We start from the raw sequence: 16302 nt of genomic DNA, 5'->3' as shown, positions 1-16302 counted from the left end.
AATTTGTATTCCCAAAACATCTGGAAGGCTCCAGATGCTGAAGAAGGCTGCATTAAGAGTAAACTCTCTTCTCATTTCCCAACACAGGGGAGTGGTCAAGTCACAAGAGCATCCATCCATCCCTAGATGTGATTTACAAGTCAAGCTCTCCTCCAGTTGCCGCAACGAAACTGAACAGGCTGCTGGCAAGCCAGAAGGAAGCTTAGCAGCCAGTGAAAACTGAATCCTGCCCCAGGCCAGAAGCATCTTTGTCAAATGCCCGGCCCCACCTCTGTGACATTTGCCAAAAAAAGCAGCAGCAGCAGCAGCAAATATAGGATGGATTATATTTAGCATTTGCACCCAAAAACAGCAGAAGCCACAAAGAATAAGTCACCTGGTTGCATTTTATGCAGATTTACCGGAATTCCAAAGCAAGCAAAACCAAGCACAACTGTATTTATATAGTGCTGTGGATGTGGCATGGCACTCTCTCTGCAAGAAGTTCAAAAGGGGAGTCTCTGCCCCAAGGAGCTTACAATCCATCATTTAACACAGCGGAAGACAACTGAGGCAGGGGAGGGCAGCAGGAGGGGCGAAAGTCATGCCGACTTGTTGCAGTAACACCTAACTAGGGTCTAGCTAACAGTAATAATAATAATAATAATAATAATAATAATAATAATAATAATAAATTATTTATACCCCGCCCATCTGGCTGGGCCTCCCCAGCCACTCTGGGCGGCTTCCATAAAAACCAAAAATACAGTAAAATATCACACGTAAGTAGAGGTGGGGCATTGGGTGGCAACCCTTTCATCTGGCCCAGCTATTCTTGCTCAGCTATTTCACAACCCTGCTTCCATTTGTCAGACTGCTATTACCATGACAAATTACAAGTGTTTATGTAGCCAAAACCATTACAAATCAAAATGCATAAAACGGAACACAGTTAAAATAATGATTAAAACCAGGCATCCTGTTAGATGGGAGTTTGCTGCCCTGAAGAATTTAGCTTATCATCCCCACAAACTTTTCACCTTAAAATTGCTGCTCTAAAGGCAGAATAAGCCACATTTTCAGAGGTATAGGGGGTCCTGTCCCCTAATAAAAAGTTAATTTGATATCAAATCAATCTCCCAATTGGGAGATTTAAATCTTTGAACAAGGCTGTTCTTAATTCCTCATGGATTGGACAAACCACTAAGTAGTGTGGTAAATCTTCAGGCACACAAACTCCTAAGTGGGCAAACTCTCTCTTCATAAGGGATCAGGGATAGTGTCTTTCAACTGTGAACCGCAGAGCTATAAAGGCTTTTCTCCAACTGGCATTTGTGATGCTGGTTACATGGTGGGGGCGAGGGTGGGTAGTTTGGCATCCCGAGGGGCACATTTTGACAGACAGCCTCTTACTATTAAGAAGTGTCTCCAAACATCCAAACTATTTCTTCCCGCAACTTAAGCTTGCAAATGCTAACCCTCTGGGACAGAAGTCACTGCTCTCCTGACTGTGCACTTTCATGAGCATTAACTGATGAACGGGTGCTGGAAGAATAGAAATATAAGTAGGCTGCAAATGTAAGTATGTGCACTGCATAAAATAAAAAGCATGAAGACGTATACTGCTTATCCCATGTTGTTGCATTTTAACTGCACTTTGTATAAATTTTAATGGCTGAGTTTTAACAACCAACTCATTTTTATTTTATTTTATAATGAGGTTGCTAAATGTTGTACGCCACCTGGTATCCCAATTTGGAAGAATGGCAGGATTTATATACATTAAGTAATAATAATCTGTAACCTCAAGACTTGATTATTGCAAAGTGCTCTCTGTGTGGATACCATTGAGCTGGTGCAAATTGCTGAGGCTGGACTGTTGATTGGGACAGACCACAGCCAGCACATAACTCTGGCGCTGAAAAGCTTGCACAAGATGCCCATGACTAGGTCAAGGTCAAGGTCCTTGCATTAATTTACAACTTCGCCCATGTGAATAAATCTGCAGCATTTGAATAAATTGCAGCAAGACTCTTCACTTGGCTGGGGAAAGCCTATCTCCATGACAGACCCTGGAAAGCCTCTGCCAGTCAGGACAAGGCAATATGAGACCAGATGTGCCAACATCTCTGTTGTGCTTTAAAAAGCAAGCTGTAACACATCAGCGGCTGGGGAACCAAAGGAAAATAAATAAAAAAGCAGCTGAAACCACCAAGCAGGGATTTCCCCACAACACTTATAGCAACTTGTTATTTTTTATCTAAAAAATGGGGTGTGGGGTTCAGACTTTGCTTGCCTCAGAACCTCAGCTCCCAAACTTGCAAGCACATGAGAATGATGGTTATGGTTAAATGATGGCTGAATGTGCTCAAAGGCACAAGGTTGTATCCAAAGCACTGAAGTTAATGGACATGAGTAACTACTACTACTTACATATTTATTTATACCTCACATTTTCATCTGACAGGACTCAAGGCAGCTTACAAATAAAAATAATAATTACTATTTTTTAAAAAATCATTATAAAACAATTAAACAGAATTAAAGTTATATACATATATAACATTTGTTTAAAATACAGTATACAAAAAATTACAATAAAAACAGCACAGCCCCACCCCATTCATTAAAAGCAGTCAGTTCCCAAAAGCCACTTGGAACAAGGTCTTCACCTGATGGCAGGCAGTCAAACTTAGGTTCAATTCTTTCAGTGGACCTACTCTGAGTAGAACTTCGTTGGCCACAACCGATCACTATTATTACCGCTATTGTTAAAGGCTGCAAACGGCTGGCAAATCCAGTTCTGGAAAAAGGATGAGTTTGAGAAGGGAGTAAAAACCGCACGCAGCCCACCCAACCCCACCCCTGGGGGTTAGGGAATTACCCCAATGGCTCTTAACGAAAGTCCCACTACAAGGCTGGCCATTACCTGCAACTGATGTCGTTTCTGTTATGTGATACCTTCAGAGAAACTGAATTTTTGTTTTAAAACCTCGGGACTTTTTCTACCGTAAGAAAACCCTTATGGAAAGGAGAGGAAAATCTGTAATGAGGCGGAGAGAGAGAGAAAGCGCGCCCAAACCCATCACTGCCGGGGTCTGCAAAGGCGGATCGGGCAGTTGCGCTGAGCACGCCCAGGAGCCTTCCTTCGTCTCTGCCAGCTCGCTGCTAGACAAGCACCGGCGCTCACCCATCGTCCTCTGCCCTTCCTCCCTAAGCCTAGACGATGAGCTTAGGGTAATCCGCGGAGGGAAAGGAAGGCGCTTTACCCGCGCTCGGAGGAAATTGATTTAGGGGATTTCTTCACCTGCTCCACCAAACGGGTCTCGGGGCTTAGATGAAACCGCTCTTCTCCTGTCTGTAGGACAAGTCACCGGTTTGGGTCGTCTCTTCCTACGCCTTGGAGGAGAAAGAACTTTACGCGCTGGTCAGAAAGGCTAATGGGCCCGAGGAGCAGCGCACTCACCTGCTGGGGCCCCCGAGGCGCGCTCAGCTTCTACTGGAAGGCGCTTTACGCTGCCGCCTTCTCCTCTTGCCGGCTGAAGTGCTGCCTCTTTCCGGCGAAGCGGAGGCGCGCCGTGCGTAAATGCACAGCGGGCGCCGGTTTCCGATGAGCTCTCCAAGGCGCGCTCCGCCGCGTTTAGCTCCCGGCAGCCCAAGTCTGGGGGAGAAAGGCGAGGCAGTCGGGTTCAGCGCCGCCCTCTGGACAAACAAGAGCTCGGTGCCATCGGGCACTTCACAAGCAGCGGAGAATGGATTGCATCCGACGCGCTCTTTGACGGCCGCGGAGCGCTGCGCGAAAACTTTCAGTGGGTTGCGAAGAATGACGCTTACATGGAGCCTCGAAGTTCAGCGGTATTCTGTCTTCAGTATGAACGTGTCTCATAATTGCATATAAATCATTGTACATGTGACTCCAAAATCGCCATACAAGTGTTTTCGTGTTAGTTTTTAATAGATTACAAGAGATAATTCGTTAGACGGTGATTTTTACATGCCTGTTATACTCGCACATTGGCAACAAAATGCTTAAAATAATAAAGAAACTAAAACACAACCCTACCCGGTTAATCAGCTGGAGCCTGAAATTTCCAAATTTATCATTGCATGCACTTTTAAAGAAATACTGTACTGAAAAATTGCATTGTTGGCTGCCTGTATCCAATAGTGGAAGCCGCTTTTCTGGCATTCAGGTGCGATGACAGGAAAACACCGCCAATGAGATTTCCGTCTGAGGTGTTGAATAATGTTTTTACCTGTAACTGCTTTTAGAATGTTTTTGCTGCAATTCTTTTAGAAGGTTTTCACTTTTTAATATAATCCCCTTGTTTTTGTCTTTGTTTAAAAATAATATTTTAAATGTTGTTTTAAAATAATCTTTTAAAATAATATTTTAAATGTTGCTAGACTCCTTTGAGAGAAAGGGCAGGATATGAATTCAATAAAATAAAATAATAAATATTAAACACAGAGGAGCCTAGCCAGAACATAGCCACTGGCAGTCCTAATATCTTCCCTTAACTTCAGGAACAAGGAGTGATGATGGATACTGTGTTTAATTTCTAACTGCGATCCCTTGCTTGTTTACTCAGAAGTAATCATGTTTGTGCATGGAGCCTACTTCCTAGTAAGCTTGCTGATGATTCCAGGCTACATTAAATGGCTTCTTTGAATCCATAATTTTCTTTACCTAGAAAGGAATGTGGTGGTTTTTACATCATTAACCCACAAAGGTTGTGATTAATCCATGCTGAGGAAAACCGCTAAAAAGCAGCATCCATCTGTCAGACGCATGAACAATTATTACCGTAACTTATATTCATTACATTTATGTTCTCCAGTGATGTTTGTGGTGCCCCCCACCCCATTTTATTCACACAGCAGCACTGAAAGGTAGAGTGGGATGGAGGGGCTGGGAGATGGTGATGGGTTGAGCAGAAATTTGAACCCATGTCTTGTTTCTCAGTATTCTCAGTTTCTCAGGATTAAAGACACAACAACAACAATAGTTACCATATGAACTGCAATGTGCTTTGGAGCATTAAATTCTCCTGCTGTTTTCTCTTGATGGGGGAGCTTGAGGACCCTGAATGTTATCTACGGTACACTGAATAACATTCACTGAATGCACATTGAACTTTCTCTCTCCCAACCTGGAACTGACCTTTTCTTGTGCAACAATCCAATTCTCTGAGATCTCCTGCCCCCAAATTGATTATTAAAACTATTTTTAGCCCTTCAAGTGGAAACTCAACTCTGCAATTACGAGTTGGCTTTCCAGCATGTCGCTGTCCACTTCTTCAAGCTACTTCAGTGCATGAAGTGGAGGAAAATAATTAACTTTAAGGCTGTTTTATAGAGATCAAGTTCAGTCCTTTGCCAGAGGTTGCTTGGAGGACATTTGACCTTGACATGGCTGTGCATTAATGCTTGTTTAGGGCACAAGCCTCCATATTCCAGAACAATCTGCCTCTGAATGCCATAGGCTACAGAGCAACAAGGAGAGAAAGTTCTTATCCTCATATCTTCCTAGCTGAGGATGGAACCTGCATGTCCAAAGACAGTCTATCTCTGAACATCAGTTGGTAAGGCAGGCATGGCTAAGCTGTGGCTCTTCAGCGATCATTAGACTCCAGCTGCTGTCAGCCCCAACAAGCAAGGCCAGTGGGCAGAGATGTTGGAAGTTGGTGTCCAGCAACATCTGAAAGGCCCCAGGCCATTCACCTCTGGTATATATGACTGCTTCCCAGAGAGCAGCCTTCCCTTACCAGGTGCCCTCTAGATATTTAGTACTAGAACTCCCACCAGCCCTACCCAGCATGGCTGTATGAAGCAAGGCCTTATGGGAGTTGTAGCCCAAAACAGACCAGGTAGGCAAATACAGTGTTTCCAGGGTATCCCACTATAAACATAGCTGTCAAGCGTCCCTTATTTGGCGGGACAATCCCTTATCCCAGCGCCATGTCCCACTGCTGTCCCTTATTGATGATGTCCCTTAAAAGAGCTACTGAAGGTAATGGGGCCCTTTCTATGTCTAGCTGTGCTTTGTCAACAACAAGTTATTGCAGTTTTTTGTGTTGAATATATGCTATATGGTAATTTATGGACCTAATAGGTATCTAAAGCCATTTGCACGCAACAAAATATGTATTTTATCAAAGTAATTGTTGATCCCTTCTTTTGGCTGCTGATCCCTTATTTTCAAATCTGTAAGTTGACAGCTATGACTATAAAACATCCCGTCTCTCTCATTACATGCTGAAGAGACAACAGCATTTTGAATTTCAGTTTGAAACTTGCCTCTCCAGCAGTTTGAGGAAGCTGCATGAAAAAGGAGCCCACAGCTGAGGGCTGTCGTATTCTCCCTGGCTGTGTGGCCTGTCATCCTAAATACATGCATTTTTTGTTCCATTGAGGCTTACCAGAGAAGCAAAGGCAGTCAGACAGAGGCTCTCCCAGGAAGCCCATGTCAGGGACTGTTAAGTCCAGTCTGGTTGAGCAGCAGTCAGGGGTGGAGAAGGGAGACAAGACTGTGGGCAGCTGCCCATGGGCCCTGCTGTCTGGTGTCCACTCACAGCTATAGAGGGAAAGACTGTCTCAGTGAGGAGCTAAAGGCACCGTGAGCCTTCAGGACTTGCCAGTGTGGTGTCTGAGAGTGCAAGGGGACCTTTGGAGACGTCATCTGCTGCCTGTGCAAGACCCTGAGCACCCCTAACTTATTGCTTCTTTCATTATGAGGTGATGAAGGTGATTACTTCCTAAAGGTAAAGGGACCCCAGGTCCAGTCGTGAACGACTCTGGGGTTGCGGCGCTCATCTCACCTTATTGGCCATGGAAGCCGGTGTACAGCTTCCAGGTCATGTGGCCAGCATGACTAAGCCGCTTCTGACAAACCAGAGCAGTGCATGGAAACGCCGTTTACCTTCCTGCCGGAGCGGTACCTATTTAGCTACTTGCACTTTGACGTGCTTTCAAACTGCTAGGTTGGCAGGAGCAGGGACCGAGCAACGGGAGCTCACCCCGTCATTGCGGGGATTCGAACCACCGACCTTCTGATCGGCAAGCCCAAGAGGCTCTGTGGTTTAACCCACAGCGCCACCTGCGTTGCTACTTCCCTTGAAAAGTACTGGTATAGGGGCTGGGTGTCTGGGGTGTTAGGGGAGGGGCAGTACCTCTGGTGGGGGGCATGTTGTGCTCCCTCTCAGGTAGTTCATCCCCCTTTGGTCCCCACCCTGCACTCAGCTCTCACCTGTTAGAAGCTGCCAGCATGTGACAGCAGCCACAGTCCTGAGAACGACTTCAAGTGGCCGGCTGCATCTGGTGAGGGTAGCCAATGGGTCACAAACCCTCAGTGAGTTTGGGACTCTGTGTGTGAAGACAGGCTCCGAAGGATTGAGCAGACAAGACCAAGAGTGGGTCCAACAGTCAAGAAGGTGGTACCTGCACATGGTGTAGAGGGGCACTTGGGACCCATCTACCTGGGAAGGCAGCCCATCTAGGAAAGCTCTGATTCTACACCTTCACTGCCTTGTGGGATATCTTCAGGAGAAGAAAAGACTAGGGAGTAAACTCTACACAAATCCAAAGTGGAGTATGTAAGACGGGTGGATGGCGCACTCTATTGTCTCCTGAGACAAATGCCAAAAAGGTTTGAGGACTCATTCTGGATGACATTTTTGGGTCCCTTCCAAACCTTTGATCCTGTAGCTGCAAGGGTAAGGTATATAAGAGGAAACCCATCAGAACACTTCCTTAGTCTAGGATAGTGGCCTTATAGCTGAGTGGGGCTAGGTACAGTGGTACCTCTTGTTGCGGATGGGATCCGTTCTGGAGCTCCGGTTGGATCCCGAGCTTTCCGCAACCAGAGGTGCCTCTTCTGCGCATGCATGCGGCATGATAGAGCGCTTCTACGCATGTGCGAGTGGCGAAACCCGGCAAAATACTTCCAGGTTTGCTGCTTTCACAACCCAAAGTAAGCCGAGGTTCTACTGTACTATCATCTGTATCTTAAAAAAGTGGGCTCTGTTGCCATAGAGACAAATGGGGGAGTCTGTTCCCGTCTCACCTGGATAGATGCCATGTTATCCTTGTTCTGTATGTACATAGAAACTGGTGCGCCGTCACATTATCTCCTGTCTTCCATCAACTTTTGACAACTACCAGTTTGCATACAGAGCAAATAGATCCACAGAAGACGCCATCAATACCACTCTCCATGCTGCTCTGTCCCATCTGGAGCAGCCGGGGAGTTATGTGAGGCTGCTGTTTGTGGATTTTAGTTCTGCTTTCAACACTATCCTCCCTCATAGACTGGTGTCCAAGCTAGAGGCGATTGGACTCTCCAACTCCACCTGTCTCTGGGTTTTGGATTTTTTGTCAGAACGTTCCCAGAGGGTTAGAGTAGGGTCACACATGTCCACAGCCCTTAGCCTTAACACCGGCTCACCACAGGGTTGTGTGTTGAGTCCCCTGCTCTACACTATCTATACGTATGACTGTACAGCCATCTATTCCAGCAACAAAATCATCAAGTTTGCTGATGACACTACGGTGGTAGGGCTCATTTCAGGAGGGGATGAGTCCGCCTATCGGGACGAGGTGGAGCGGCTCTGTGTTTGGTGTGGAGAGAACAATCTGGCTCTTAATACGGCTAAGACCAAGGAATTGGTGGTGGATTACAGGAAAAAAAAGGTGGACATTCAGCCCTTGTATATCAACGGGGAACGGGTGGAGAGGGTGGCGGAATTCAGGTTTTTGGGAGTAGCTATCGATCAGGGCATGACTTGGAGCGCACATACCACTGCTCTGGTGAAGAAGGCCCAGCAGAGAATTTATTTCCTCAGACTTTTAAAGAAGAACAATCTGAGTGAGAGACTGCTGGTGTCCTTCTACCGAGGCTCCATAGAGAGCATTCTTACATACTGTATTTGTGCTTGGTTCTCCAGTTGTACAGCTAGGGAGAGGAAGGTGCTCCAAAAGGTCATAACCACAGCCCAAAGGATTATTGGTCATCCTCTCCCATCTTTGGAAGAACTGTACGGTTCCCGTTGTCTTAGGAAAGCAAATAACATCCTGCAGGATTCATCTCACCCGGGACACTGTCTGTTTGCACTACTGCCTTCTGGCAGAAGATATAGAAACATCAAGTCAAAGACAAATAGACTGAAAAACAGTTTCTATCCAAGAGCTGTGGCCCTTTTGAATGCTGTAACTCGTTAGTGTGACCTGGGAGTTTGATGGGTGTGGTGTGGGTGTGGCTGGAATGTGGTTTGTTTGGTTGTTGTTGTTGTCTTGCTTTTGGTGTTTTAAGGGATGGCATCCAATTTCGTTGCACTTTGTGCAATGTTGCACTTGTGTAATGACAATAAAGAATCTATCTATCTATCTATCTATCTACATAGACGTGAAGCTGGAGGAGCTTCAGTTCTATGTGATTTTCAAGATCCAGAAGGTGACCGAAAAGTGGAGTGCCTCAGAGAGTAGGAGTTAAAGGACAGTGATCTGTGTTATAAGAATTATAAGGTATCAAATACATAATAAATGTTCATAAATGTACAAGGCAAACACATACATAAGTGTCTAAAGCATGTGTCTGAAATAGTAAAGAGAACAATCCTGAAGGCATTTTGACTCTCCCAAATTGACCTCAAATATTTCTCTGCAAGAAGATCAAACGTATCTATTCTTGAGGAAATCAGCCCTGAGTGCTCACTGGAAGGACAGATCCTGAAGCTGAGGCTCCAATACTTTGGCCACCTCATGAGAAGAGAAGACTCCCTGGAAAAGACCCTGATTTTGGGAAAGATGGAGGGCACAAGGAGAAGGGGACGACAGAGGACGAGATGGTGGGACAGTGTTCTCGAAGCTACAAACATGAGTTTGACCAAACTGTGGGAGGCAGTGGAAGAGAGAAGTGCCTGGCGTGCTCTGGTCCAGGGGGTCACGAAGAGTCGGACACGACTAAACGACTAAACAACAACAACAATTTCTCTGCAAGGAGGAAGAAAATGGGAAAAGCTTTCCAGTTGTCTTTGGACTATAGGAGCTTACACCTCTCTTTTCAAATGCAGTCTGGGAAGTATCTGTTAAGCTGAGCAAACTATCAATATGTGTAAGAGATTCAGAATCTAAAGCATTTACCATCCCAAAGGAATGGCTATCAAATAAGGCATTATCAGGTATCCCGACAGACAGGAGAGTAGCAACACTCTAAGATTTCTACTGGAAACCACCTCCTTCTGTGATGTATGTATGATGTTTTGGGGGGTGGTCTTGGGCTATAGGGTGGATCTTGCCTCCATCCATTCATTTCTGACCGATCATGGACTTAGGGGATCCAGTCCCTTGGGGAGTTGGGCAGCAATAGCCAAACCCCCTATTATTTCTATAACAACTGTAAAATGGGGGCAGAGGGTGTAGGAAGGAGAAAAAAGTGAGTTGAGAGAGAGAACATGTGCTGAAATTCGGATCCAGTAAAACAGATCCCCTTGAGATTTCAGTTTTTTCATCACCATCCCAGCTCACAACTGACTGAACGTTAAACATCACGGATCTGGTGCTTTGCAGTGAGGGCCGACCCTTCCATGAGACAAAGTGAGATAGCTGCCTTGGGTGATGAAATATACTCAGAGTCGCAAAGTGATTTCATGCTCTTTATTCAGCTCATAGTGGTGAGGAGGAGTGAATGAAAGTCCCCTCACAGTATCTGCTTTATATACATTATTTACACAATGGGCTGCACATGATTGGCTAATTCCGGAATTCTACTGTAAGCCAATCAGGTTGTGGATTCACTTCTATCTGGAGTAGGATTGGGTGGTTCCTGCCAACCAATCATACTGCTGCATTGTTCTAGGACCAATCAGACTGCTGCATTTTGGATCCTATTGTTCTAGGACCAATCAGACTGCTGCAGTTTGGATCCTATTCAACTCAGTACATAACAGGTGACAAATTCTGAAGGGTGGGAAGTGGCTAGAAATGTGGGTCATGTGGCCGGCCCTACAAGAAGACATCTGAAGGCAGCCCTGTTTAGGGAAGCTTTTAATGTTTGATGCATTACTGTATTTTAATATTTTGTTGGAAGCCGACCAGAGTGGCTGGGGAAGCCCAGCCAGATGGGCAGGGTATAAATAAATTATTATTATTATTATTATTATTATTATTATTATTATTATTAGCTCTAAGCTAGCTTGCTGCCCTAGCACCCTAGGGTCTATCACCAGAGCCGAGGAAAGACTCAATTACCAGTCTAGTCAGATTTTGCACACAGAATGGGGAATGCACTCTTCTTGCCTCAAACAGCAAAATGGCTTAGGCCGCTCCTGTTTGCGGCACTGTCATGCACAGAAACATGGTTCTGAGCGTAGATCTTTATGGAACCTCGTCATTTTCATCAAGAACATCCACAAAAACTACAATAAAAATCACAGGTCTTCCCTTCCAGGAGTCAGACATGCACCCAGGACACCCTTGTCAGGGGAGCACACTAGGCATAATGGCTACATGCTGGGATTTAATAAACTGTCAAATTTATTTTTATTTATGGGTAATTTTATTTATATACCGCTCTATACCCACAGGTCTCAGGGCAGTTCACAAGATAAAATCCCAATATAAAAACACAAAATATATAAAATATAAACAGAAACAGCCAAATACTGCCCTCCCCAAAAATAAAACACATAAAAACAGTTAATAACAAACAAAAACCATTAAAAGCAGTTTGAAAGGCTTATATATCTCCAAAATATATTTATATTATATATGAGAGCCAGTGGTGGGGTAGTGGTTGTTGTGACGTGGGGTAGAGTGATGGACATGGGGGAAACCAGGGTTCGAATCCCACACTGGACCATGAAGCTTCACAGGGTTGTTGTGGGAGCTTTATTAACTATGAAATGTGGGACTCCCTCCAAACTGCTCCCAAAGTTTTGCAATCATTTTGCAGTGAAAACCCCATGCTCTGCAGTGGCCTCCAACCTGAGCAACTGATACTTAAATCAGGGGTCATAGCCATCAAACAAGGCTGGGTTTTGGGGTGACACCCATCACCTCCAGTTTGAGTATCAGTTATTCAGTTTGAGTGTGTGCTGAAAAACCACCACAAAACTTTGGCACTGGTTTGGAGGGGAACCCAAATTTCAGGATACATAGTTAGTGAAGCTTGTTATGAGAATAATATGGGGAAAGGAAGAGCCACACAGGCCACCATGAGCTCCTGGGAATGCAGGTGGGATATAAATTCAGAATGCTGCTGTGTTTTCAGTCTATTATTGTTCTTTGAAGTTTGCAAGCTGCTTTTGAAGTGTCTGAAGTGTTTGTGCGTGTTACAATCAAGTGGCACAAAAATTTTACAAAACAAGAAAATAAGAGTAAAGATCAAGAAAAAAAACCCAAGAAAATAAATGTAATATAAATAAACAAAACAAGTAAATTATATTTACATAAGCAAACAATTTATTACAGGGTCCAGGAAAGCAATTTAAATACGCGTCCGGCCTTCAGGCTGCCCCTTTTTTATAAGAAAGGCGTGCCCTTGAGCATGTGCAGAGTGCAGTGGAGAGGGAGAGGGGCGGGGCCAGTGCCCTTTGATGCCCAAGATGGCGGCAGGGCGACGAGAGGCGAGCCGCGCCCCTTTCTCCTTCCCCGCCCCTTCGGGGGAAACCACATGGCCCTCCCTTCGCCCCGCCCCTCTGCCGGCAGGTCTTTCACGTGACGCGCTGGGCTCCTCTCACGTGACACCACCGCCACCCGTGCCCACGCTGCAGAAGAAGGGACCGCCGCGCCTGCGGTCATGGCTACGCGACCCGCGCTCTACCTGCGCCTCGTCTCTCTGGCGTTGCTGCCGGGGGTCCTTGCAGGTAAGGCGGCGGCGGGCCTCGGGTCCGTGGCTCCCAGAGAGAGGGTCAGCGGAAATCAGTGGTGGTGATCGCAGGGAAGGGATGCAACTCTGCACATGCTCAGGTGCACCAGAGGGAAGGGATGCAAGACTGCACAGGAATAGAGGCACTCTCCTTTGTGAATGCATTTATTCGTTCTTCGTTAAATCCTTATTTCAGGGTGTTCCCGGCTGGAGTTGGTTTGTGAGGCAGAAAGCATGTGATGGAGAAGTACAGTCTTCACAGGCTCAGGAGCAATTCCTTTATAATTAATCCCCACAACTCAGAACCCGCCCCCCCATCCCGGTCCACTTGGAGAACATATAAAGCTGCTTTGCTAGTGTTTTCTGGGGCTGTTTTGAGTAAGAGTGCTTCTGAGCATTTGCAGAGAGCACCACCCCTCTCATTCAGTAACTTCAAATCAGCTGGTTGCAGTTTGTAATTCTGTTTTGCAATAGAAATATTGGAAATAAAGCAATATATCACTTGGAGCATCATGCCACTTCCACAGTTTTGAGCAATATTGTGTGTCAAAGGGCTAGTGCAGTGGCGTAGCGTGGGTTCTCAGCACCCGGGGCAAGGCAAGTAATTTGCGCCCCCTAACCCGTGGATTTTAGCACTCGAGTCTCTTCCGCGCCCCCCCAGATGTTGCGCCAGGTGCAGCAGGCCCCCCTGCACTCCCCACACTACGCCACTGCTCCCACCACAAGTCTTCAGGACAGCCATCCAAAGGCTGGCGCGGGGAGAAGGTCTCTCCGCCCCACCGCCAGGCTTCGGAGCAGCCTTCCGAAGGCTGGCGCGGGGAGAAGGTCTCTCCGCCCCACCGCCAGGCTTCGGAGCAGCCATCCAAAGGCTGGCACGGGGAGAAGGTCTCTCCGCCCCACCGCCAGGCTTCAGAGCAGCCTTCCGAAGGCTGGCGGCGGGAGGAGGTCTCTCTGCCCCACCGCCAGCCTTCGGAAGAGGTCCGAGGACAGTGGGGTTCCTGCTTCCTCGAGGAGGGCCGGCCAAACGCGCCCCCCCAAATGTTGCGCCCGGTGTGGCCGGCACCCCTGGCACCCCCCACGCTACGCCACTGGGCTAGTGGACATGCTTCCTGGGAAGATTTGAGCTCCACAACTTCATGTTTTAGAAATTACTCGCCACCTTTTCCTTGTTTCAGTTATCAGATTCGTTACAAAGCTATCAGTCCCTTTCTAGCAGTGTGTGGTTACTTAATGGAGATTGTGGGGTGGAAATGTAACTTTCTGTGCTTTGTAAGTATTTCCTCTGTCTCCCCGCCCCAATTCATTTCGTTATATTAGTGAGGCTCACTTAGTTACTTTGCATGTTGCAGGGTTTAGCCCCACCAACAAAAAACAGTTCCAGCCCTACTTCTGTCCTCCTCACCTTATGTTTACATTTCTTAATGTCCAGACCTGACCAGAAATGCCATGTTTTTTACTTTAAAAATGATTTAATTTCTGCAGCACATGCTTCACCAAATTTGCAGCCTTGAATAATTGTTTGACAGTATCAGAGAAATACAGCCAGCATTTTGGAGTGGCAGAGGAAAGTACGTGCAGTGGACACTCAGGTTGCGAACGTGATCCATGCGGGATGCATGTTCGCAACCCACAGCAGCGCATCTGCGCACATGCAGGTTGCAATTTTGCGCTTCTGCGCATACGCAAAGTGTGATTTAGTGTTTCTGCGCATGTGCGACCACCAAAACCCGGAAGTAACCCGTTCCAGTACTTCTGGGTTTCGGCAGTCCATAACCCGAAAAAACGGAACCTGAAGCGTCTGTAACCCGAGATATGACTGTAAAGCCTAGCTGTTCTTGTACAATAGAATCCACAGCAGAGCAGATTTCACGGAGCAGATACTGGAGTAGTTGACCTCTTTCCCATGGTCAGTAGACTGACACTGCCATTTTTAACCCCCTTCTATCTGAAAGTGACGCGGTTTGTTTCTTTTAAGGTTACAGAAACCCCCAGCTTGACTTCAAAGAGAAATATTTTGAGCAGTGGATAGATCACTTCAACTTCGAAACCTACAGCAACAAAACTTTTGCCCAGAGATACCTCATCACAGGTATGCTTTTGGTGATGAAAATATATAAAAACATGAAAAGGTCACTTCTAGATTGGAGCAAGCATTTATCTAGTTCAGTATCCTGTCTCACCACAATGACCAGCCAGATCCTCTGGGAGGCCCACAAGCGGGGCATGAGACCAATAGTCTTCTCCCACTGTTGCTCGGCAGCAACAGAGAAGGACAGGTATACTGCATCTGAACATGGAGGTTCCATATTGTAACTATGGCTCAGAGGTATTATTAGATCTCCCCTCTCCTGTGTCCTGTGCTGACAGTTCCTCAGTGGCTTGCCTGGGCCACCTGCCTCAGCCTGTGACTGCGTCCTCTGCTTCCTTTCTACTTAGAGTCCAACACTGCTGTGAAGGCAAAGCAGCTCTTGTGCTGGCCAAGCAAATTGCACCATGACGACAGCCTTACTTTCTTATTATATCTGTACGAAATAAATAAATTCTATGGGAATCCAAGAGCTAGCGTCACCAGCACATTCCATAAATTAATTGTGTGTTAATGACCCATTCTGTCTCATACCAAGTTAGGCCTCTGACCCGTCTCGTCCCACGTTGCCTCCTCTGACTGAAGTGGTTCTTCAAGGCCTCAGGCAGAGGCTGCCCTTTCCTAGTGCTGCTACTTAAAATCCTTTTGTTTACTGGAGATGCCAACTTGGGACCTTCTTTTTGAAATACATGAACTTTACTGTTGAGCTATGGGGGCTTCCCTGATGTGGACAGCCCCTTAATATCAAATATGTCCATTCCTTAGTTAATTTGAACAGGTGTTCACTTATCTGGAGTGATTAACAATCTGTGGAAAAAAGCAGTGCTTCAAAGAGCCTGCCTTCCCTCAGGGCTGATTGCTGTGGCACACAGATGAGGGAATGCGTGGCCCCCCCAGATCTTGTGGGGCTCCTGCTCTCTGCCTCAGCCAGCACAGCGGATGACAGGGATTATGGTAGTCCTAACAATATATGAAGGGCCCAGCGGCTGGGCCCCAGCCTCTCCATTTTTGCTCTGGCAGCACCCAAAGGTGCAAGTAGTGCCAGTTCCATTGCTGAAGACCAGTCAGAAAGTTGAGAATTGTGCTATCGTAGAGGGGAAAAGAAGATTGCAATTCTAATACAGGCACCGTCCTTCTTGCAAGTTTCTTAGAGGTCTCTCTGTTCTTAAACGGGATTCTTCTTAGTTGCCTCAATGTACTTCTGCTGCCTCACAGATAAATACTGGAAGAGGGGAGCTGGACCCATCTTCTTCTACACCGGGAATGAAGGAGATGTCTGGGCCTTTGCTCAGAACAGCGGCTTCATCCTGGAGCTAGCTGAGCAGCAGAACGCCCTGGTGGTCTTTGCGGAGCATGTGAGTGTTTTTGCAAA

The 16302-nt window shown here is 46.4% G+C and overlaps 1 protein-coding gene across 1 annotated transcript in view; it reads left to right on the top strand.

Annotated features, from left to right (window-relative positions):
* The first annotated feature begins 12687 nt into the window (after positions 1-12687).
* The window catches only part of DPP7 (dipeptidyl peptidase 7), a 31657-nt gene continuing 28042 nt past the window's right edge, over positions 12688-16302 (top strand). The window contains exons 1-3 of the mRNA XM_082208949.1: positions 12688-12842; positions 14820-14933; positions 16146-16285. Coding sequence (XP_082065075.1) covers positions 12776-12842; positions 14820-14933; positions 16146-16285 — 321 coding nt within the window. The 5' untranslated portion in view covers positions 12688-12775. The remainder of the gene's footprint in view (positions 12843-14819; positions 14934-16145; positions 16286-16302) is intronic.

Source organism: Podarcis vaucheri (assembly GCF_965113315.1).
Source record: "Podarcis vaucheri genome assembly, chromosome: Z".
NCBI lineage: Eukaryota > Metazoa > Chordata > Lepidosauria > Squamata > Lacertidae > Podarcis > Podarcis vaucheri.
This window is presented reverse-complemented; position numbering and strand designations above follow the sequence as displayed.